Source organism: Ceratotherium simum, chromosome 32 (assembly GCF_057802395.1).
Source record: "Ceratotherium simum simum isolate JZ-2026a chromosome 32, ASM5780239v1, whole genome shotgun sequence".
Classification (NCBI taxonomy): domain Eukaryota; kingdom Metazoa; phylum Chordata; class Mammalia; order Perissodactyla; family Rhinocerotidae; genus Ceratotherium; species Ceratotherium simum.
The window spans coordinates 12,561,223-12,583,633 of record NC_141931.1 but is presented as its reverse complement, the minus strand read 5'-3'; the positions used below and the strand labels follow the sequence as shown (position 1 = coordinate 12,583,633).

Sequence of the window (22,411 nt, the reverse complement as noted above, 5' to 3'; positions counted from 1 at the left end):
CCTCAAAAAGACTTCTTGAATTCTTAGTCTCGTAAGGATAAAGACCAATCAACAATATGCAATTACTGTTATATTAAAGAAAAACAAAAAAGGAGCCTAGCCATCTAACACCTTTCATTCCATTACACCATGAATAATATATCAGCTCAAGCACCGGCAGACGATGCTCCCCCTGGCTGCCCCACCAGCAAGTAGGGGAGGGATGGGGCTAAAAACAGTCAGAATCTAACGTACTGCCCTTCAACAGTGAGTCCATTTACACCTTCACATCTGCTTCCAGAGAATTACAAAAACGGATAAAGAGATTCCTTACCCATAGTGATTTAACCTTAAAAACATGCTCACTTCAATTTCTTATATATGCATATTTCTCACTAATGGCAATGTTTGAAAATACAAAGCATGTGTGTCAAGGTGCAGCTGAGAACATGTATAAGGACAAATTCAGCCAAACGTGTGGGACATCTGCACATAGGGGGGACGGGAACAGGGGAGGGACCAGAGAAAACAGAAACGAACATTTAAGTCCAGAGGAAATGGATGCAGAAATAAATTCCAGAAGACAGATTAAGAAGGGGCAGAAAGAGACACATGGAGTCTTTCACAATAAGACAGACACAGAGATAAAGATCAACAGATCCAGAAAGGGAAACATAAGGAAGAGTCTGAGAACTCACACATGAGTCATACCAACCTTGATTTAGGATGTCCTTGTTCAAAATGTTGCCAAACTCCAGACAACAAATACCCAGCCCTCAAGGGCTGAAAAAGGTGGGCTGGCAGGTTAATATGCTATTAACCAAGAAGCAGCAAAGGGGATCAGGATATGATATTCCAAAATACGCTGTTTTGACATAAGAATTATTTTGAGCTGCAGGTATCTGAGTTCCTGAAATCCTGTATCTGCCTAAAAGCAGAACCTCTCAAAAGAACTCAGGGTTATAAACCCCGTCCCTGGGAGCAACTCTGATCTTTTCTCGGAGAGGAGAGGTCAGCACTACACCAGGACAGACTTTGTCACAAACTATCGTATCTCCCTTCTGTTCTCCTGAGGGCACATTTATCTTTCCAGAGAGTCATCTGCTTTTCCAGAAGTACCCTTTCCCTCCCTCCCTTTCCCCTACTAAATTAGGTAGATAGACCACAAATTCTAACCACTCCTTTGAGTTACTCATCCTTGGGTGCTCGTCTGTGTCTGTGTGCTGCACGTGTTGTTAAACTTGTGTTCGTTTTTCCCTTATTAACTTGTCTTTTGTAAGTCTAATTTACAGGGCCCAGTCAATGATCCTAAGATGGGTAAAGGAAAAAAAAGATAAGTTTTTCCTCTCCTACATCAGCAACGTGAAATTTTTCAAGGAAAAGAGTGAGTTGCTTAGAAGTCTTCTAATATTAACACTGCCTCATTTTCAGGTGCAGAAACAGATCTAGAGATCTCATTCTTGCAGCCTCATCTCCTGCCTCCCCATCCAGGGCCAGCTCCTGGATTGGTAACTCCTTTAAACATACCTGGGTACTATCTGACTTGCTGTGCAATTGCCTCTGGCCTGAATGCCCTACAAAGCCCCTGATCCCCCAGGGCGATAATTTCTACCGAGTTCAAGTATCGCCTCCTCCAGGAAGTCTTCCCCACTGCTCTCACCAAGGATGGTTTGGGTTCCTTCCCTATGTCACAAAATGGTCCATATACATTATCATTATACTTATATGGATGATCCTCCAACTAAACTGATTCCTTAGGGGCAGGAACTAGTATTTATTCCTTTTTGTTTTTCTGGAACTTAATGCAGGAAAATGCAATCAATGTTTATGAATGAATTAATTAAAATGACCACAACAGTCAAAGGCAGACCTAGAACCAGAACTTGGTGTCTCAGTTCTGGTCCAGGAGTCTAGTTTAAAGTCAAGGGCATACTAAACTCAAAGTAGCATGCAATATCGAGAAAGAAATGCTAAAAGGTATACAAATCATTCTAACGGCATTTAAATATATACCAAACACAATTCCAAAACAACCATAACTACCTTTTCTATTTCTGTAGCATCTCACACCAGACCCTTCTGAGAAAAGGGGGAAAAATCCCACTATTCATCTAATTGTGGACTATGATATAATAGGGAGATAGAAAGCACTGTTCCCAACCCAGCCAGTAATAAACGAGACCCTCAAGCAGGATGATTGACAGTCCTTATAATTTTATCCCAGGGAGAACAATGATAGATACTATTTTTATTCATACCAGTATTTAATCCTTTTTCCTCACTAATATACTGGACAGCACTAATTTCTATGGGTTAATTACACATTCCCTCAAACAGAATAGGTTTTTCTTGAGCTTTGTTTTACTGAATTCACAGAACCATCCCAGAGGAATATTACAGCCAAATGAAAAGTCATTTCAACCAACTGAAAGACCAACTTATTTTCTGCAGAAATATGCTGTGCAAGCAAGGCTTCTTTACTCCACCCTCCTGGTTCTACACAGAACCTTTGCTTTTCTTCTGCTTCTTCCTGTTTCCAATGTGGTGTCATATCTATTTCGTGCATGCTGACAACCAAACATTTAACCACAGGGACAGACTTTCACTTTCCTTAACATCTTAGACTCAGAGCAACTAGCAGACACTGCCTTGCACATGGTGGGTTTTTACAAAACACTAACTAGCCTTGACATCTGTATTGACATTGGGATCCACTAATAATTCCTTTCATCTTCTATCATTTCTTTCAGTGCATCCTCCCTTCAAAAGCACTGGTTCCATGCTCATCAGACACCTTCACTCCTAAGAATCATGCTACAGTGATGAGAGAGAGAGAGAAGATGGAAGAGACTTGGGAGCAAACAGGGGGAGGCTAGCTGCTTTTGCCACTCAAATCTTGTCCCTTCAAAGTCCAATTATGCAGTCAACAAATATTTATTGTGCATCTACTTTATGCCAGTTACTAAACTAGGTGAAGTTCTTTATTCTTAGTCTCAGCTTACAATGGATGGATACATTTTCTGAAAATGGAATTTTGTAATTACAGATTCCTTACAGCAGGTAAAAAATTTTATTTAGACTACTAACCAGGTTTGTTTTATTAAGAAATTCCCAGAGCCAGCCCTCATGGTCTAGCAGTTAAAGTTCGGTGTGCTCCACTTCAGCAGCCTGGGTTCAGTTCCCAGGCATAGAACCACACCACTCCTCTGTCAGTAGCCATGCTGTGGCAGCGGCTCACATAGAAGAACTAGAAGGACCTACAACTAGAATATACAACTGTGTACTGGGGCTTTGGGGAGGGAAAAAAAAAAGAAGATGATTGGCAACAGATGTTAGCTCAGGGGGAATCTTTCCCAGCAAAAAAAAAAAAAAAAAAGAGGGGCCAGCCCAGTGGCATAGCGGTTAAGTTCGCATGCTCTGCTTCGGTGGCCTGGGGTTCGCAGGTTCGGATCTCAGGCACGGACCTACACACCGCTTGTCAAGCCATGTTGTGGCAGCATCCCATATAAAGTAGAGGAGCATGGGCACGGATGTCAGCCCAGGGCCAATCTTCCTCAGCAAAAACAGGAGGATTGGCAATGGATGTTAGCTCAGGGCTAATCTTCCTCACAAAAAAAAAAAAAAGAAAGAAATTTCCAACCATACTATCCTTGGGCAGTTAAAAGATAGCCAAGGTAACCAGTAATCAAGGAGAACTTATTTAATTGCCTTAAGAGAACATAGCTCAGCGTGGTCCATCATTGGTATGTGACATCTTTCTGGTCCTTCATTCTTACTATTTACATTGTTTATTATTCACACAATGTTGATTGGTACATTGATTATTGGAAACATCTGTATTAATACAAGAGTGGAGAAAGTAGCACGCAAGTGAAATTCTTCTATCATAGCCACCATTCCAATGAAGTACTACCTGACACCTCTGCCTTAATTCTTAGAAAAAACAGTAAATAAGACAGGTCAGTAAACAAGCCATTATAAGTAAGGAAAACAGTCTCCTTAACTAGCAGGATGGTTCCCTTAAATGATCATTGTAGTACATTTCTTATGACACAAGAACTACAGTTCCACAAATGGGCTGTCACATCCACTCCACATTGTGTCTGGAGAAGAGAAACATGGCCAGGAAGTGTTACAGCCTTACTAATCCTTGGTCATCATCCTTGAATGCTATTTCTTTGAGATTTCCTGACTTTAGAAGAAGGACATTGATTTACATTTTGGCAAAATAACATAATTTATTGTACATAATCTATTACTTAAATACTTTGGGGACGCTGGTTAATATTTCCCAACTACGATTCACAGGCAAATGGACAAATTGCTGCCCCCTCACGGCCACCACTCCATCTCTGTGCTCTATAAAGGCAGTCTGCAGTTTGGCTCCTTCTCTTCCTCACGCCTCTCCTCTTTTGGTCTCCTCCTAAGGTTCAGTGTAGAGCATTTTTCAAATGTATTATTCCACTGACAGCAGAGGCTCAAAGACTACGGTCCAGATAAGATGTGTTTTCATTTCACAGAAGTTTCTTCTACTTGATAAAACTCTTTGCCAAGTTGCATTAAATAGCATATAAGGTTACAACTGCATCTAAATTAATCAAAACATAGTCCCTCCTTTTAACAACTAGCACCAAGAATGACGCATCGCTCCCAAATGGAAATGTGACCACCCCAGACACCCAGTACTAGTCAGTCCTGAGTCAGAATCTATAGTTCAACCTTCAACTTGATCACGTCTCAGCTTTCTGCCTCAATACCTGAACAAAATGGCATTTAAGGTACATATTGCCTGATCAAGAGGGGTACTCTGTAAAAACCTGAATGTGACAGGAAAAAGTTATAGGTGGTGAGTCTCTTCATCTGATACATCATTTTACTATCAAAGAGACTTCCCAATATGGAGGAACAAAGGTAAGAGACTAACCAAGGGGAATGTTTGGACTCAATGATGGGCCATGAGGGAGACATTTTTTAACAGCTACCTATGATCCAGCTATGCACAGGCCCTTCCTGCTGAAGAATCATAGAGCGAGAGAGAGCAGGACGTAAAGGATTCATTTGTTCAAGGAAACTTTACTGAGCAGCTACTACATCGCCAGGCACTGTTCCAGGTGCTAAAGGTACCGTGGGGAACAAAAGAGAAAAATCCCTGATGGGAGCTTCTTACTATGAGCAGACAGACGATAAAAAAAACCCACAGAGAACGTCAGGTAGTACTATGTGCTACGGGGGAAAAAGGCTGAGGGAAGAGGGATGGGAAGGATGGGGGCTGTGGTTTTGTAAGAGGGACTCAGGCAGGACAGGCCTCTGATAATTCTTTAGGGGTTACCTGAATAACTGAGGGGCCAAGCAGTTCAGGACTGTCACTGCCGTGTGTGTGTGTGTGTGTGTGTGCACACGCGCGTGTGAGAGAGACAGAGTGTGTGTGTATTATACAGACATTAACCAGAGTTTAGGACTATACCTGGCAGAGGGTTAGTCTGATACAAGCAGCACTGCCAATACTAGAAATATAAAAAAAGCACATTATTTTATGGCAAATTCCTTATATTTCTCTCTGATGTTATAATTAGGGCATTCTAGTCATTTTTTTAAATTTAGTGTGTAGACAGTTTCTGTAATCTATGAGTTTCACACCAAGACAGTAAAGCAGATGACAATATGTACGTTTTTCGAAAGAGGAGGTGTTGGACGTGCCTGAGTTGAGCTTTCCTGCCGTGGTGCATTTGCTCACCGCGGAGTCACGAGGGAGTCACCGGGGGGTGTCACCCAGGAGTCCGTGCTGGGCCCACCCCTGCTGCAGGCTACGTTATAGTAGGGAGTCAGACGAAACTTGCCGGGCAAGTCAAATAATTAAATACCTACAAGTTGTAAAAGTATCAAGGAAACAAACAGGAGGCTTTCAGAGAACAGGGCTGAGGGGCAGGTCTGTTGAGACGTGAGGATCAGGGAAGAACTCTCTGAGGAGCCCTCAGGAGGGAGAGCAGAAGGTCCCGACAGGCTGGGAGGCAGCCTTTAGGCTCCTGCCACACCTCGCTGTGCAGGAGCCGAGCCGCAGGTCACGTGCTCCACAGCCCCAGCCCTGGTGGCCGGCGTGTGGGACCCCACAGAACGATGAGACAGAATTGCTCTGAGATGATAAATATTAAAGATGAGTCATAGGTTCACTGGAGTTCGGTCCACTATCCTCTCTACTTTTGAAATGTTTTCAAGTTTCCATGTAATAAAAAGTTTTAAAAAATGCCCTCAGGCTGGCCCGGTGGCTTAGCGGTTAGGTGCTCCAGCTCCGCTGCTGGCGACCCGGGTTCGGATCCTGGGCGCGCACCGACACACCGCTTCTCCAGCCATGCTGAGGCCGGGTCCCACATACAGCAACTAGAAAGATGTGCAGCTATGACATACAACTATCTACTGGGGCTTTGGGGGAAAAAAAATAAATAAATAAAATTATAAAAAAAAAAAAAGCCCTCAAAAGCATTTGTAGTTGTCAGTTTCCCACAAATTATTTGCTTAGTTTAAATCATACTAAGCAATAACAGATCCTAAAACCATCAGAAAAAAATTTTTAAATGAAGCTAAAATATAACTTAGAATCTCAATCAGTCACTAAGGCACTCAAGTGGGCTTCTAGCAGAAGGATAAATAATGGCAACAATTTGAAGGTTTATTAAAACGAGGCTGAGTGGGTTTCAATGAAGAGTCTATATGATAGGCCACTAAGGGCTCTTAAAAGAATCTAAAAATACTAAAACACTCGTCTGCCACCCCGGTCCTTCTAAATGAAAAGGTGACCATTAATCCTGTTAACACCGATTTTACAGGGCCTGGACATCAGTTAAGGCCCCCGTAAGTTTTTCACTCTTTTTAAACCAATAGTTACAAATGATATAAAAATTATACTCATTTATTTGACTTTGATTTTTAAAACGTCTTTGTCACGAGCATCTGAAAAACATCAGGTGCATCTATTTTAGCCCTGCCAATCCCCCTTTCAATGATACAATTAAATAAGTGAGCAATTAAATACCACTTATGGGACCTCAGCGAAGAGCCCGCACAGACTCCCCTCTCCCCAGAGACATCCCATCAGTGTATCCATCAACGTACTCAGGGTGCGTGTGTATCTTTACGCGGCCCCTCAATGCTGTTTTAGCAGTGCAATGGCGAAGAAAACACAAACAATAAATCCAAACGGAAGACAGGGCATGACGACGGACATTTCTCAGCGGCTGTTTCCAAACCTTTCTGCACTTCTTGCACTCTGTTGCTCTATGCAAAGCAGTCTATTCTCTCACCTTAAAGGAGGTAAAGCAAACAAGCTGTTGAAAGAGTAACAGACCACAGGGCAACTCGGCTCTCTGAAATGAATTTGCTGTGATGAAAAGCTCTTTCACAGAGGATTCATAATCGTTTTTCCTAACCAGCTGATTAGAGTGTTCAAATTCCAATGTAGGATAAATCTTAACAACTTCAATTTAGGTGAGTGGAAGCTTCCCATTCCATCCCAGATAATGTATCCTGTAGGAATAAAGGCACCAAAACAAAATAACATATGTACAAGGATTTTTGCAGTCTTATTTGTGGCAAAACCCAAAAAACTGGAAATAAGACTTTATGCTCATCAACAGGTTATGGTTGAATACATTCGGGTAAATTTATAGCACAAAATATCATGCAGCTATTAAAAAGAATGTGTTCCATATGTATTGTCCTGGAGGGGTCTCCATTCTTTTAAAAACCTGGCAGGACTAGCTGCAGAGTTAAAAATAAATGAACACAATACTATATTTAAAAATTCTCTAAAACCTTTGGGACTTTGGTTTAGGCAATCATTTCTTAGATATGACACCAAAGGCAGAAGCAACGCCAAAAAACTAGATAATCCAGACTACATCAACACTGAAGATGTTAATGATGCAAATAATCCTATCAAGAAAGTGAAAGAAAACCTACAAAATAGGAGACAAGATTTGCAAATTACATCTCTGACAAGGGACTTGTATCCAGAAGAATTCTCACAACTCAATAATAAAAAGACAAATAACCTAATTAAAAATGGGCAAAATATTTGAATATTTCTCCAAAGACAATATAAAAATGGCCAATAAGCATATGAAAAGATGCTCAACATCATTAGCCATGAGGGAAATGTGAATCAAAACCACAGTGAGATACCACTGCACACCCTCTGGGATAGCTATAATCAAAAAGACAACATCAAGTGTTGGCAAGGATGTAGTGAAATCAGAACCCTCAAACTTCAGATGTAGGAATGCAAAATGATACAACTGCTTTGGAAAACAGTTTGGTAATTCCTTAGAAAGTTAGACATAAGAGTTACCATATGACCCAATATTTTCACTCCTAGGTATATACCCAAGAAAAATGAAAACATATGTCCACACAAAAACTTGTACATGAATGGTCATAACAGCATTATTCATAACTGTCAAAAGATGGAAACAACCCAAATGTCCATCAATTGATGAATGGATAAATAAAATGTGGTCTATCCATACAATGTAATATTATTCGACCATTAAAAGGAATGAAATGTTGCTACATGCTACAAAATAGATGAACCTTGAAAACATTATGCTAAGTGAAAAAAGTCAGTCACAAAAAACATACATAAATCTATAGAGACAGGAAGTAGAGTTGTGGTTGACTAGGGCTGCTGGTAGGAACCGGGAGGGAGATGGGTTTTGGTTTCTTTTAGAGGGGACAAAAATGTTCTCAAATTAGATTGTGATAATGGTTACAGAATCCTGTGAATATACTAAAAAACACTGAATTGTACACTTTAAATGGTATTTAACATGTACATTTGTATGATATGTTAATTATAGCTCAATAAACCTGGTTTTAAAAAAAAGTTTGGTTTAAAAGAAATTTCTCTAACTAGCAAACCTGGAAATAGAAAATGAAGACCATGTAATACCTTTGAATTATGTGAATTTTTTATAATCCACTTAAATAGGCCACTGTGGTCATTAAAAATTATGTTTTTGAAATATATTTAATGATGGCATACTACTACACAAATAAAGCAGAATATAAAACTATACATATTTATAATTTTATAAAATAATATGTTTGTAAAGAAATGGCTAGAACAAACACTGATCCTCTCTAGATGGCAGAATTATGAGTAATTTAAATATTGTGCTTTAGTTTTGTATTCCTTTCTAAATTTTCTCCAATAAGCATATATTACTTCTATAATCATAAAAATAACTAATTTTTCAGATGAACCACATACACCAGGAACTCGAGCATGCAACTGCAGTATTATTTAACTACAGTTGTTTATTAACATCCTATATGAGAATATTTTTTCCCTTCCATCTTTCATAGTAAAAAGTCACATAGATCTCCAAACTTTTTCAGTTAGATAATACTGCATACCAAAGCACTTCAAAACTCAGTGGCTTAAAACCACCACCATTTTATTGGCTCCCAACTACAAGAGTCAAGAATTCGAATAGGGCTCAGCCACGTGGTATTCCTGTGTCAGCTCTCACATCCAAGATGACCCCACTCTTGGGTCTGGGTCTTGGTGATGGCTGTTAGTCGGAGTGCCTTCCTTCTCTGCCATGTCCCTTCTTGTAGGCCAGCTCAAGCCTCTTCTACCTGGTGGCTGGTTGTCAGGAGGGTGAAACAGAAGCTGTAAGGCCTCTAAAGGCCTGAAGTCACACAGCATCACAATCACCATATTCTATTAGTCAAAGTTAGTCAGAGGGCCAACCCAGATTCCAGGGGAAGAGAAAAAGACTCTGCCTCCTGAGGAGAAGAGGTATGTGCACACAACAATGGGAAGAATTGTTGGGGAACCTATTTGCAGACAATTAGAGACACATACCCAGAAGAAGACAATTTCCAATAGAGTGAACCCTTGGCTGTCGAGATAAATACATTATAGAAAAACTTTGTGTTTGATGAAAGGCTGCCGTGTGGCTCCTATTTTCTACTGTCCTTATAAAACAAGACACCTGCCCTACCGAGAAAATGTTGGCCCTTTCATTTGATAAAAATCACATTCTGTTTGCTAGAACTTTACTACTTAAAAAAAAAAAATCACAGAGAAACGGAGACAACCTCTAAGTTCAGATGTTAGTAATATTTTGCCCACAGCAGGGATATATGCTAAATATTCTAGGCTTTGCGGGCCATACGGTCTCTGTCATAACTAGTCAACTCTGCTGGACGGTAGCCCCAAAGCAGCTATAGGCAGTATGTAAACAAGGGAGGGTGGCTGTCTTTCAATAAACATATTTATGGACACTGAAATTTGAATTTCATATAATTTTCATATGTCAGGAAATATTCTTCTTTTAATTTTTTTTTTTTTAACAATTCTCATGTATGTATGCAAAAACCATTCCCTACTGCAAAAACAGGCAGTAGGCCTAATTGGGCCCACGGGCCACAGTTTGCCAATCCCTGTGCTATAATTAATATAAAATTTTTTATATTAAAAAAGATATAATAAAAATGCCAAAAGAAGAAATACTGAGTACCTTATACACATACCCACATATGTTCCCGGTACAGAATACTCAACCTTTGGCTACTAAATTTTTCACTCTCCTCAAACTGCTCCACTTAACAGCCAATTTTACCTTTCATTCAACTTTTCTCCTTCCATCAATTATTAGTTTCTTTTGTTACTGATAACTGTAAGGCCTGTTCACTTCCTTTGTGCCTGGAGACAATAATAGCCCTCAAACATCAAGTATGCACACTTTCCCTTTATTTACTAGAAAATGCCAGCAACCTACAGATTAAGAAACTACCCTATTCTGGTTATTTTATTCTTAATCTAGTGTTTTATTTTTAACTGATAAAGCAAACTCCTGATGACCACATCATGAGCAGTGTCCACGAACCTAAAAAAAGTGCTGACAACTAAACACTTGTCAGATTAGCTGAAAACATACAAAAGGAACAAACAACACTACCGGTGGCGGCAGGCAGGAACAAGCTGATAAGCATAGATACTACTACAGGGCCTCTACAATACCAAGACTATCTGTTCCCACATTAAACCGGCCTCATCTGTAAATTCCTCCACACTTGAATCGGGCTCCTAGTGACTCTATTCCAAGAGGGATATAACCAGATGTTAACTAGGGTCAACTACCACAATTAACCCCTGTTTGGAACACTTGGTATTCTCACCAGGCATCTGCAGAAGCACAGATGGTCTGATAATCTTTAAACACGCATCATCTGCGTCTGAAAATTCTGGCATTCTGAAGACCCAGGAAACGAACGCTGTGCGATCATCTACCCCATCACCTGAAGTCCTTTTTTCACACAAGACTCATCTTTTGGAGCCTCCCGCTTTTTTGCCTTGCAGAGGCCATCTCTGATACCAAAGAAAAGAAAATGCTTGTTTAACATGAGTACAACACAAAAATGAGGAAACTTCATATTGGGTCAAGTCAATAAACTTATACTATTCAACCCTCAGCCTCTAACAAGGGGAGCTATGAGATGACAGATGACTCTCTATGATCTCAACTCTTCAAAGTTATGCTAAGACCACAGAGAGTCAAGATTTCCTTGAAGGTCTTAATAGCATTCACATTTTACATTCCTACTTCATTACGTATAGTTTGCTGTCACATTTTAAGCCACTGCAGAGGCAGACTTGACACGTGGTGCGTACTGATCCAGAGTTTCCCAAACACGGAGGTGGGACAAGCGCCCGGGACCTGAGTCAGAGTTGGGTTTGATCCTGACTCCACTCCTTTTAGCGTCAACTTAGCCAAGTCACTCTTTCCGGGCTGTTTTCTCATCTGTCAGAATGTGCACACCACCACCTGCCCTCTCTCCTCTCGGTGTTGTGTAAGGGCCAAGCAAACGGCAAAGGCGCAATGTTTTGTAAACGTGAAAACAGAAGTTATTTTCTTTTATCATAAACCTTCCTCCTCGAGCGTCAACAACTATCTTTTGTTCCATTCTTCAGGGTCTGATAAAGAAGTCTGTTTCGCCTGTTTTGTCTTGTTTTTGGATTGCAGCTTCATCTTGCAAGACTGAAGAGTCCTTTATGATTTTAATTTCTTCTCTTGGTTTGGTACCTCTTTTAGCTGTCCTTCTTAACCCTTCCCGGCTCTCTTATAGATTTCCTACCAAACAGCAAATGAATACGCGTGTAGGCACACGCACACACAATTCAAAGTGTCAGATCTTGAAATATCATCTTTACACCTGTCCTGCAACTGCCCAGCATCTCCTGGTCGTCATCGGCTACAGCAGGCGCACAGCAGCCAAATACCTACTAGAACAGTCTGAATGATCCTGTTCTGAAACACTAACAAGAAGTGTGGAGCCCGGTGTTTTTTATGTGATAATGTGGACTCTCTTGTTGTTGCTCTAAATGCATTACCTTACATTTCTCTGGACGCAATTTAGCACGCTGACTCCTCACTCCCAGTTTCAGATCTGCAGCAAACCCTCTTTCCGTTTACTGTTGCCATTCGCTGGTTTACTATCTACAAATGCTTAATATCAAAAGGTAAATTTAGGCAATTTCAAAGCTATTACTGACTGGGTCTTTTTTAATTAAAAACCAGCAAATCATCTATGGTATTAACAGTCAGTCAAAAATAAGTATCCTTTGACACTATCCCTTGTTTTTTCTGTCATAGTCAGACCCTCTACTTCTTTTGCCAAAGGAAACTGTCAAAAAACGTTTAAAGCTTCTCTCTCTGTGCCCCCCCCTTAAAGCTGACATTCAATGTGTTTTATCATTATTCTTTGAACTGTACTTGCTCATGTCATTATATTCTCTTGTCTAGATATGACATATTCATAATAAAAATTATACCCACTGATTCTCCTTGTCCTCTTAAAGATATTTCCTACCTCAAAAAAAAAAAAAAAAGCTACATTAATGAAACAATTTATATCTACCAGAAAACCTGAAGTTCCCTCCCAGTATACAAGATCAGCACTCACTCCCCGTTATCAAAAGGATCCCTGATCTACAGGGCACCAGAGTCTCTGGAAGCACCGTCCTTGTAAGCAGAGTCACCTGCTAAATACTGTTACAATGTCTCAGGCATGTGGCAAAGTGACCATTTGTAAAGTACCCTTGAGTTCTTTGAAAACTTCTGGGAAAATGTCCAGTCTATTACTGCTGCTTCCTAGCATTTCACTGCCCTGCCAAATCATTTCAAGTTGTGCTCTGGTGTCTCCTTTCAGTATTTCTTATGCCCATCTTGCTTGCAGCTGTCTCACTTCAGCTGGCCATGCAAAGCTGCTTAACTTTTTGTATTGTTGGCTATTTCTGCAAGCGTCCAGCCTAGTAAAACAGTGAGTTAGTAAGGATTATTTTCATGCTTGTGGAACAGATGCAAAGAAAAAAAACCTCATTATTGGTGGCAGTCTTGTCATTTAATGTCAACTATGGCAGGTGGGCCATGTATATTTTCTCAAGAATTCTAAAATTTACATTTTCAATAGGATTTTGATTCTTAAAATGGTTCTGCTTTAATTTTGAGTGTTTAAAATGATGGAATGGAAATTATAACATTCTGTAATTATAACAATGTATAATTACATTGCATAAGAGATTATATGCATATATATATTTATTTTTTTGCTGAGAAAGATTTGCCCTGAGCTAACATCTGTTGCCAATCTTCCTCTATTTTGTATGTGGGTTACCGCCACAGCATGGCTGCCGACAAGTGGTATAGGTCCACGCCCAGGAACCGAACCCGGGCCACCAAAGTGGAGTGCGCCAATCTTAACCACTGGGCCACAGGGTCAGCTCAATACATATAACTTTTAAGAAGAGTTTATTAACAAAAGTACCTGTGCATACTCTTCAACTGATTTTCTTTTTTTTACCCAATGTTTTTAATATTTATATGAGGTCAAGCACTTACTGCTAAATAGGCAGAATGGGCTAGGATGTAAGAATCAAAGTCTACTTCTCTGAACCATAATATCAACTGTAATCAATTTCAGAAGAAAAGTGAATCATTAAAAATTTTCCTTGTGAAATTTTGGTGTTCTTGGTCATTTGATACCAGTAATAATTATAGTTTTGTAATAATTTACTTTTTATATATGAATGTAAGTAGATTCAACACCACACTACCCCATTCCCTCTCGTTTCAATATTTATTCTTGAGTGAGGGGAAGGATGGACTTTTAGCTGGCAGGTCAGAAATGCTGCACAAACCCAGCTCTACCCAGGGGAGTGCACTCTGCTGTGAATGTTCATCCATCTCGTCTACCACTGCGGGGAAGAAACTTTGAAACATGCTGACCCAGCACTTACTCAGATAATTTCAGGAACAGGAAACCCAGTATTCCCAAAGGCAGCTGACTGCAACCTTGGACAACTTGAACTCCTAGTTGGTTGCTCGTATCTACCGAAGGAAAATCTAATCTCCCAATCGTTTCCACATATTATATTTTAATTAAACCTCACAAATGAACTGAGGAAGAGGACTTGGAACCCCCAGCTTCCTTTCAGAGATCTGAAAAGTGATATCAGTAGGTGTCAAAAGGACTATTTGCTTCCTGACAGTTATTCTAGATTGAGGAGCCAATCAATAATTGAAGAAAGCAAGCTCTTCTTTCTGTTTTCATCTATGAATAAAGGAGAACATGGTAACAAGTAGATTAGTGACATTTCCATATTTTAAATTTGAAAATGAATACAGTTTATGTTTTATTAGAGATGAGTAAAGGGCCTACCAAAATGAGAATAATTTGATTTTTTTTTTTTTTTGGTGAGGAAGATTGGCCCCTAGATAACATCTGTTGCCAATCTTCCTCTTTTTGCTGAGGAAGATTAGCCCTGAGCTAACATCTGTGCCCATCTTCCTCCATTTTGTATGGGGGATGCTGACACAGCATGGTTTGATGAGTGGTGTGTAGGTCTGCATCCAGGATCTGAACCCACGAACCCCAGGCTACCAAAGTGGAGTGCTCGAACTCAACCACTATGCCACTGGGCCAGCCCCTGAAACATTTTTAAAGAAGAAAATTTTCTGAATTCATGAAGAAAGCAATGATGCATAGAAAAATTTGAAATGGATAACATAACACAAAATAGTTAAAATACAGTATCAATAGAGAACAGGATGCTATACAGACTTAAAATGAAAGATTATATCTAACAATCCTGCACACAGTCTCAGATATCAGGCACAACATTGAGAACCACCTTATGGAATTTATGTATATATTTCTTCAGTAGTAGTGATGGCATATGGTGGGAAAACTGCCCAATCTCCAAAAGCATGAAATGTTTTACTCACAAAAGTTGAGGCATTCCTATCCCAAGTTCCTTACATATATGCGCACCCAGGACCAAGAGCAAAGGATCTGGGCTTGTTATAATTTATCATACGTCTCAAAATAATCCACTATAATCAAGAATTAGATTCAAGAAAGAAATCACATAAAGATTCCTTCATCTGTCTATAACTTTAAAGACACTGATCCATCCTTTTCTTCTTTCTTGGCAATTTTTTCTTCTAAGTTTCGTAAAACTGGGTTTGCTGGAACTCTTCAGCGGCTGCTGGACCAGGCCCAGCCTTGGAGCTCCCTGTCCGTCCCTTCCTCCTCCCGCTCCTCTTTCTCCCTGGGCCCACCCAGAGCAACGCCCCTTTCATGAGCTTGTGACATACTAAGCTGACCCCTGAGCCTCAGTTAACAATGGCCCCAACGTCTAAAAATGTTAATAAACCAACCAACTGCTCTGCCATGTCACTAACTCCTTAGATGAAACAGATACATGTCTTTCTCTGTGAACAACATTGAAGGAATGTATGGCTTCAATTTGGAAACGTAAATAATGCATCAAGGTATTACTTTGGAAAAAGTGGAACCATGCGAGAGCAACCTAACAAAGCTTAACCCCACAAACGGATGGTGTTGCTACAACACCCATGGTATCTTGACTGACTGCTCGAGGTTTTCTTCAGCAATGTTTTCATGTCAAAAGAGACAGATCACTCTAAGTACATCATAGAATCAGGCCAGAATTTGCTTATTACTCTTTCCAAACACTTGAGCCCAGCAGAAAGAAAAAAACCTTGTAATTGCTTATCCCAAGCAAATATTTTATTCTAATTAAGTATTTCTTTAAACGGGCATTAATCTGGACCTGATTAGCATTACATCAACAGCAGCAGTCGAATCCTAACAATAATAATAAACAGCAGTTAACAGTGCCAGGTACTATCCTAGGAGTTTTATGCACATTAACACATTTAATCCTCAAAACTACCCTACTTTGGGGGTGATGGGAGAACAACCCTATGAGGTAGGTGCCAGCACTATCCCCATTGTACAAATAAGAAAATTGAGGCACAGAGGTTAATTCATTTGCCCAAGATCACAGAGCTAATAAGTGATGGGGCCAGGATTTGAACCCAGTCACTCTGGCTCCTAAGTCCAAACTCTTGGGGCACCACGCTAACCGCCTTCCATAAGCCTTCAATACAGCATCAGGTCACATTTAAATCATTAGGGTTCCCCCTCCTTGCAAATCAATCAACTCCAGTGATTTCTTTAGGATTACCTACCATCTTAATGTGTTTTCCATGGACTGCAAGATTTTAAATAAAATTCTGAAAGATTTTCATTTCTCCCCTTGTGGAAGAGTGATATAAAAGTCAAGTATCTCCCTTTCAAGAGAATTTTTCTTCAAAGAGCACAAATACGGAAGAAGGGGAAAAGACTGAACATTTACTGAGTGCACTATAACTATTAACACTGCCAGACGATTCTGAATTCCTTATCTCATTTTGTCCTCATTAATAACACGGCAATAAATATCAACTCCATTTTACAGATGAGAAAAATTGAGCTTCAAAGGATATACAACTTGCCCAAGGCAAATGGAAAGCCTAGAATTTCAAACAGTCGGGCTCCAACGCCAACCCTTTTTTTATTATGCAACGCTGCCTGGATTGTGAAATCAATATATGCTTCCTCTAAACAAGAAAAACATTAACACAGGGATTCAATGCAAACACAAGAGCAGTGGGGTATAAACGGACTGTGGGGCACTTGGGCAAACATTTCTACCTCCGCCTTGTCCTGGCACTTGCTCCATCTAGACTAAAGGACGAAAAGCACACGTTCTCATATGTGGTCCCACGTAACACCCTGAGGGAGGCAGAAGAGGTGGTGGTATCCTCATTTTACAAATACGGAAACTGGATGGTTAGAGTAAAGCCTGAAGAAATGCTGGAGGCTCAACCAGCATTTGACAACCTGTGTCAAATGACAGTAACTGTGCACACGGGCCACGACACTCCAGTTTACTCAGGTAGCATTCAGATGGTGGCTGCCATGCAGCTGAGCCCACAGCTGACACTCCCTCAGCCTGGCTACATCAGGCTTGTGCCCTTGTCCTTGTCATCACACCTCCCCAGTACCTGCACGGTCTTCCAGGACCTCACAGGTAAAAAGCCTGGAATGCTTCTCTGGATACCATCACTTTCTTCTTCCCATCGGTATATGTTGGAACCCCAGATTATTCTTATTCTCACACTCCTTCTCCTCCTCTCAGAAGTACTGACTTCTGTCTAAATATCAAAGTCTATTTCTTTGCATATGCATCATCATACAAGAAGAGTGGTGGTTTTTTTCCTCCAGAAGTACATATAAAACTTTTTGGTTACTGAGTTTTTAAAACTTTATTCCTATTTTCATAGTACAACATAAGTCCTTACACCATCATTTGTGTAAAATAGGACACCACTGACAATCGTTCATTATTTATGCATGTCTGACCTGATTCCACGAACAAGGAGGTGGCTCGTCCATCATTGCCACGTCTGGATGTCATTTCCTGTGTTTTCAGTTGGAAGCTCCTCACAGAAAGGGAAACCCTGCTCTCCAGACATGCTTGACACACAGGGCCTTAGTAAGTGACTCTCAAGAACAGACTTCAAAGCAGCACTAACTTCTCAAAAATGAGCTTTCTTGATAACATTTCTAATAATTACTGAATAGGAGAGCTGCTGAAAGCAACTTAGAACTAGAAGCAAGACTCTAAAGGCCTTGTCATTGCCAATCTGGACCACATATCAGAAACCTGTTAGTGTCTCAGACAATAGAAAATAGTCTAAAATCCACACAGATTATTTGAGGGCTAGCATAGGGTAGGATATTATGGGAGCTGTATTAAGATTCTTCCATCATAAGAGTAAGCACTTGCTCTCTCTCATCCTACATGTTGTCTTCCCTGCTCTGCAGCTCAGAATTTGGAGGCTTCAACTGAGTATTACTTTGAATGCTTCTGAGCAATACCCACGGCCTGCCTGTGACAGATGGCCCTTCATGAGGATGAGTTCACAACTCAGATTCTTATTTTACCTAATAAAACATGGTCTTCACTACCTACATACCAAGATACCTACAATAAACGCATCTTCCTTTAGTCAACGATGCCTTCAGGCACTCAATAATCACCTCACAAAGTGACCAATTTGTCACTTTCTTTCTTTTCCAGACTGGAAAAATTGATTCTTGAAGCAATCATTTATGCAAGCTTTATCTCGGTATTCAGCCAGATTAGGAGAAGGCCATACACTTGGGCTACTTCACTCTGAGTTCCCACTTCTGTGTCACATCTTGCCCTTGGCTTTCACAGAACTCAATAATAAATAGTTAATGCATATCCAATAATTTTAATCCTCTTTTAATCTATTGGGGTCATTCATTTTGTGGTTTAATCCCCTTCACAGCAAATTTCCCTCAGAATCAGGAAGTGAAAATAAACCAGTATTTGCCCTCCCATTAGACATGGACAGTTATATCTGAGCCTTGCTTTCTCATGGCAGCTAAGAAATTCAGACCTAAGTTTCAAATTCAAATATCATAGTGTCCTTAACTAGGACTGTGCAAACTTTTATGGGAAATACATATTTCCCTCTCCTCCTTGACAATTGGATATTTTACCCTATTTTCTTTTTGTTTTATTTTACCTATGCTTTCATTGTTTGAATCTCAAAAGCTTCTTGAGAGTAGACAAGTTATAAGGATTTCATCTTCATTACTAAAGAGAGTCAGAGTGATGTTATATTGCATCTTGATTCACTTAGAAGGCTACTTCTCAGGAAATGAGACTCTACTTATGAGTATCCTTCACGTTTCAATAATGTCTAGATGAAGCATGTGTCTACGGTAAAAAGGAAGGAAAAAGAAAAAAATAAAGATAATTTCAAGGCCATATGGTTGGGAAGCAAAAAAACAGCAGAGAGATTTGAGAAGGAAATTGGTCTCTAGGACGTCAGATGTCCTCAGATCTCCACTACGTCGCACCTGGGTAGCTGTTGGTCTTCGACACGCCATCCAGAGATGAACTTAATACAGACAGCGAGCCTGGTGCTGAGTCGGGAAATGTAATTCTAGTCCTGGCTCGACCACTGAGTGCTGCTGTCTCTTTATTTCTTGTCTGTTCTCTCATCTATAAAATAAAGGGATTTAAAAAAAAAATTACATGGACCATCTGGTTCTAACATTTTATGATTTTTGAGATGGAATCTAAGAAATGCAGAGAACCAGATGACAGCGGTATAAATCTGGGGTCACTCCTTCATTTACACACTCCACTTGCAGAATCTCCTAAGGGGTGTATATGGGGGAAGACAACCTGCTGGGTGCACGAAGAAACTACCAGAACCTCTATTTATAGTTATACCGGCACCCTCATTTGGATTCACATGTTAGATGGCCCCTCTGTCCTCCATTTAAGTTTATTTATGGCAGGATGTCATCTATGTAGTATAAAAAACAAAACCTTTAAGTAACGGTGGGGAGCGACCCCCAAAATATTCTGCACCATACAGGGGCGTTATAGTTATCTCATGACAAGACACACAAAAGAATTGTCTTAAGGATGATTAACATATTTTTTTCACATGAATAGAATTTGCTTTAAATTTCCTGACCTACTTACTCTATGACCACAAGTGGCTGTCAGTAATATGTTACCAGGCAGATTTTTTTTTTAATGAGCTTACTTAATCAGTCCCTTCAAGGTAAAGAGGAGATTTCTAACAAGTACAAGAAAATATCTGCCTTTTGGAAAGAAACTCATACTATGGAGAAAGCATGTTGAAAAGAGAGGGGTTTTGTATCTACAGAGAACTTAAGAATACTCTTCTAATCTATTTTAAAATTTCAGTGAATGTAAAAGATTTTCCTTTGAACCCCTATCCTTATTAATAGAAACTGCAATACATTTTGTGAGAACTTAATGATATCAAGGAAAACAGAAATTTACCAGAAAAATTTTAACCAAAACTTTTGTATAACTGGTAGATTGTGTGAAAATGAGAATCGCTAGTTAATAAATGTAGTCAATAATGCACTGCATCCAGTTGGATCAATATGTCTTTGTGAGGTAACTTTTTTTAACTATTGTAAGTTGTAAAACCAAATAGCAAAAATAAATTGAATGTAGGACCAGACTTTCAAATTGCTTTATCACAAAGTGTTCACCAAGATTTTTAAAAACAATGTTACAAATTCACCCATGTAACCTTCATTTAAAAAAACATATTAATAATAATTTTTAATGAGTGAGTTTTTAGCTGTTAACATTTAATCTTAGTGTATCCTTTTAAAACTTGTGTATTATAAAACAAACATAAGATAATGCAGTCGTACACACATGAAACATATAAATAAAAATTCATATATTGAGGGCATATGCTCAAATTACTCACTGAGGAGATGCACAATAAAAACTTGGATACTTATAGGTAAATCAGTGGTAATCACTCCCGTTTATCTCTGCTTTTCTCAAGCTCGCAAAAAGTAACGACTTTTAGAATCATTTATTACTTAATCGTTTTTCCCAATACAATCAATAATGCTTTTTTTCTCTTTGGTGAGGAAGATTAGCCCTAAGCTAACATCTGTTGCCAATCCTCTTATTTTGCTGAGGAAGATTAGCCCTGAGCTAACATCCATGCCCATCTTCCTCTACTTTATATGCGGGACACCTGCCAGAGCATGGCTTGATAAGCAGTGCATAGGTCTGTGCCAGGATCCGAACCTGCAAACCCCAGGCTGCCGAAGAGGAGCACGCAAACTTAACCACTATGCCACCAGGCCGGTCTCTCAAAGGGATTTCCTGGGATGTCTACCCAAAGAAAAAAATCCCTTATACCAAGCAAATATATCTATTTCACAAATAGAAATTTACAAGTTATTTCTCCCTCATCAAATTCAATATGTAAAAAATTTCTTCCCACTCATCATACCTAAGAACGTGTCTTGTTTTCCTCATTATAAAAGTATTGCATGCTCAGGGCTGGCCCCTTGGCTTAGCAGTTAAGTGCATGTGCTCCGCTACTGGCAGCCCGGGTTTGGATCCCGGGCACCCACTGACACACCACTTCTCCGGCCATGCTGAGTCCGCGTTCCACATACAGCAACTAGAAGGATGTGCAACTATGACATACAACTGTCTACTGGGGCTTTGGGGAAAAAAAGGAGGAGGATTGGCAATAGATGTTAGCTCAGAGCCGGTCTTCCTCAGCAAAAAAAAAAAAGTATTGCATGCTCAAAATTTTTAAAAAAGTCAAACTATAAAAAAAATATGTAGAAAGTGAAAAATAATCTACAATCCCTCTGCTCCTCAGAGAGAGATGTAATCTTTTCAGAACATGTCCTCACTCAGCATATCACAGTCACTTCATAGCAGTGCACTGACCTCCATAAACATATTTAATGGCTACAAACTATTTCAATACACAGATACATCATATTTTTTTAGCCCAAATATCACATTAAAGGATATTTATATTATTTCCAATTTGTTTATTATTATAAAAGCTCAGTGTTTTGGTTTTTGTTTTTTAAGGAAATACGGGATTAAAAGGTCTCTCTTCAGCTGGTATATCCAACAGTTATAAGCAAATGTTTCCAGCTGAACTCATTTTTTAAGACTGTTCCACATGTCATCAGAACAGTCTTTTCTTCTTATAAATAACCAAATTGAAATGAATTCTTAAATAGTCTCTCATTTTTGAGGTTCAGAAATCAGAATAAATTTGTTCTGAAATAGGATGTGGCCACTCTGGTTAAGTAAAAAACAACTCATTCCATTCAAAATATTACTTTGTACTGAAGCTTTTTTGAACTCTTGCTGAAAGTTTTCACACAAGGAAACAAGGTACTTTCTTTTTTTTTTTTTTTAATTTTATTTATTTCTTTCTTTTTCCCCAAAGTCCCAGTAGATAGTTGTATGTCATAGCTGCACATCCTTCTAGTTGCTGTATGTGGGACGTGGCCTCAGCATGGCCAGAGACGCGGCGCGTCGGTGCGCGCCCGGGATCCAAACCCAGGCCGCCAGCAGCAGAGCGCGAGCACTTAACTGCTAAGTCACGGCGCCGGCCCAACAAGGTACTTTCTTAAAAACAGAAAGAGCATAGAA

At 39.7% G+C, this 22,411-nt stretch overlaps 1 protein-coding gene across 2 annotated transcripts in view; it reads right to left on the bottom strand.

Moving 5' to 3' along the window:
• Nucleotides 1–22,411, bottom strand: part of PIP4K2A (phosphatidylinositol-5-phosphate 4-kinase type 2 alpha) — a 167,011-nt gene that overhangs the window by 125,328 nt on the left and 19,272 nt on the right. The window contains exon 1 of one of the 2 annotated variants that reach the window (XM_087420752.1): nucleotides 19,288–19,389. The exons of the other annotated variant lie outside the window; for it this stretch is intronic. Coding sequence (XP_087276878.1) covers nucleotides 19,288–19,317 — 30 coding nt within the window. The 5' untranslated portion in view covers nucleotides 19,318–19,389. Of the gene's footprint in view, nucleotides 1–19,287; nucleotides 19,390–22,411 lie in introns of those variants that run through there. 2 annotated transcript variants of the gene reach the window in all.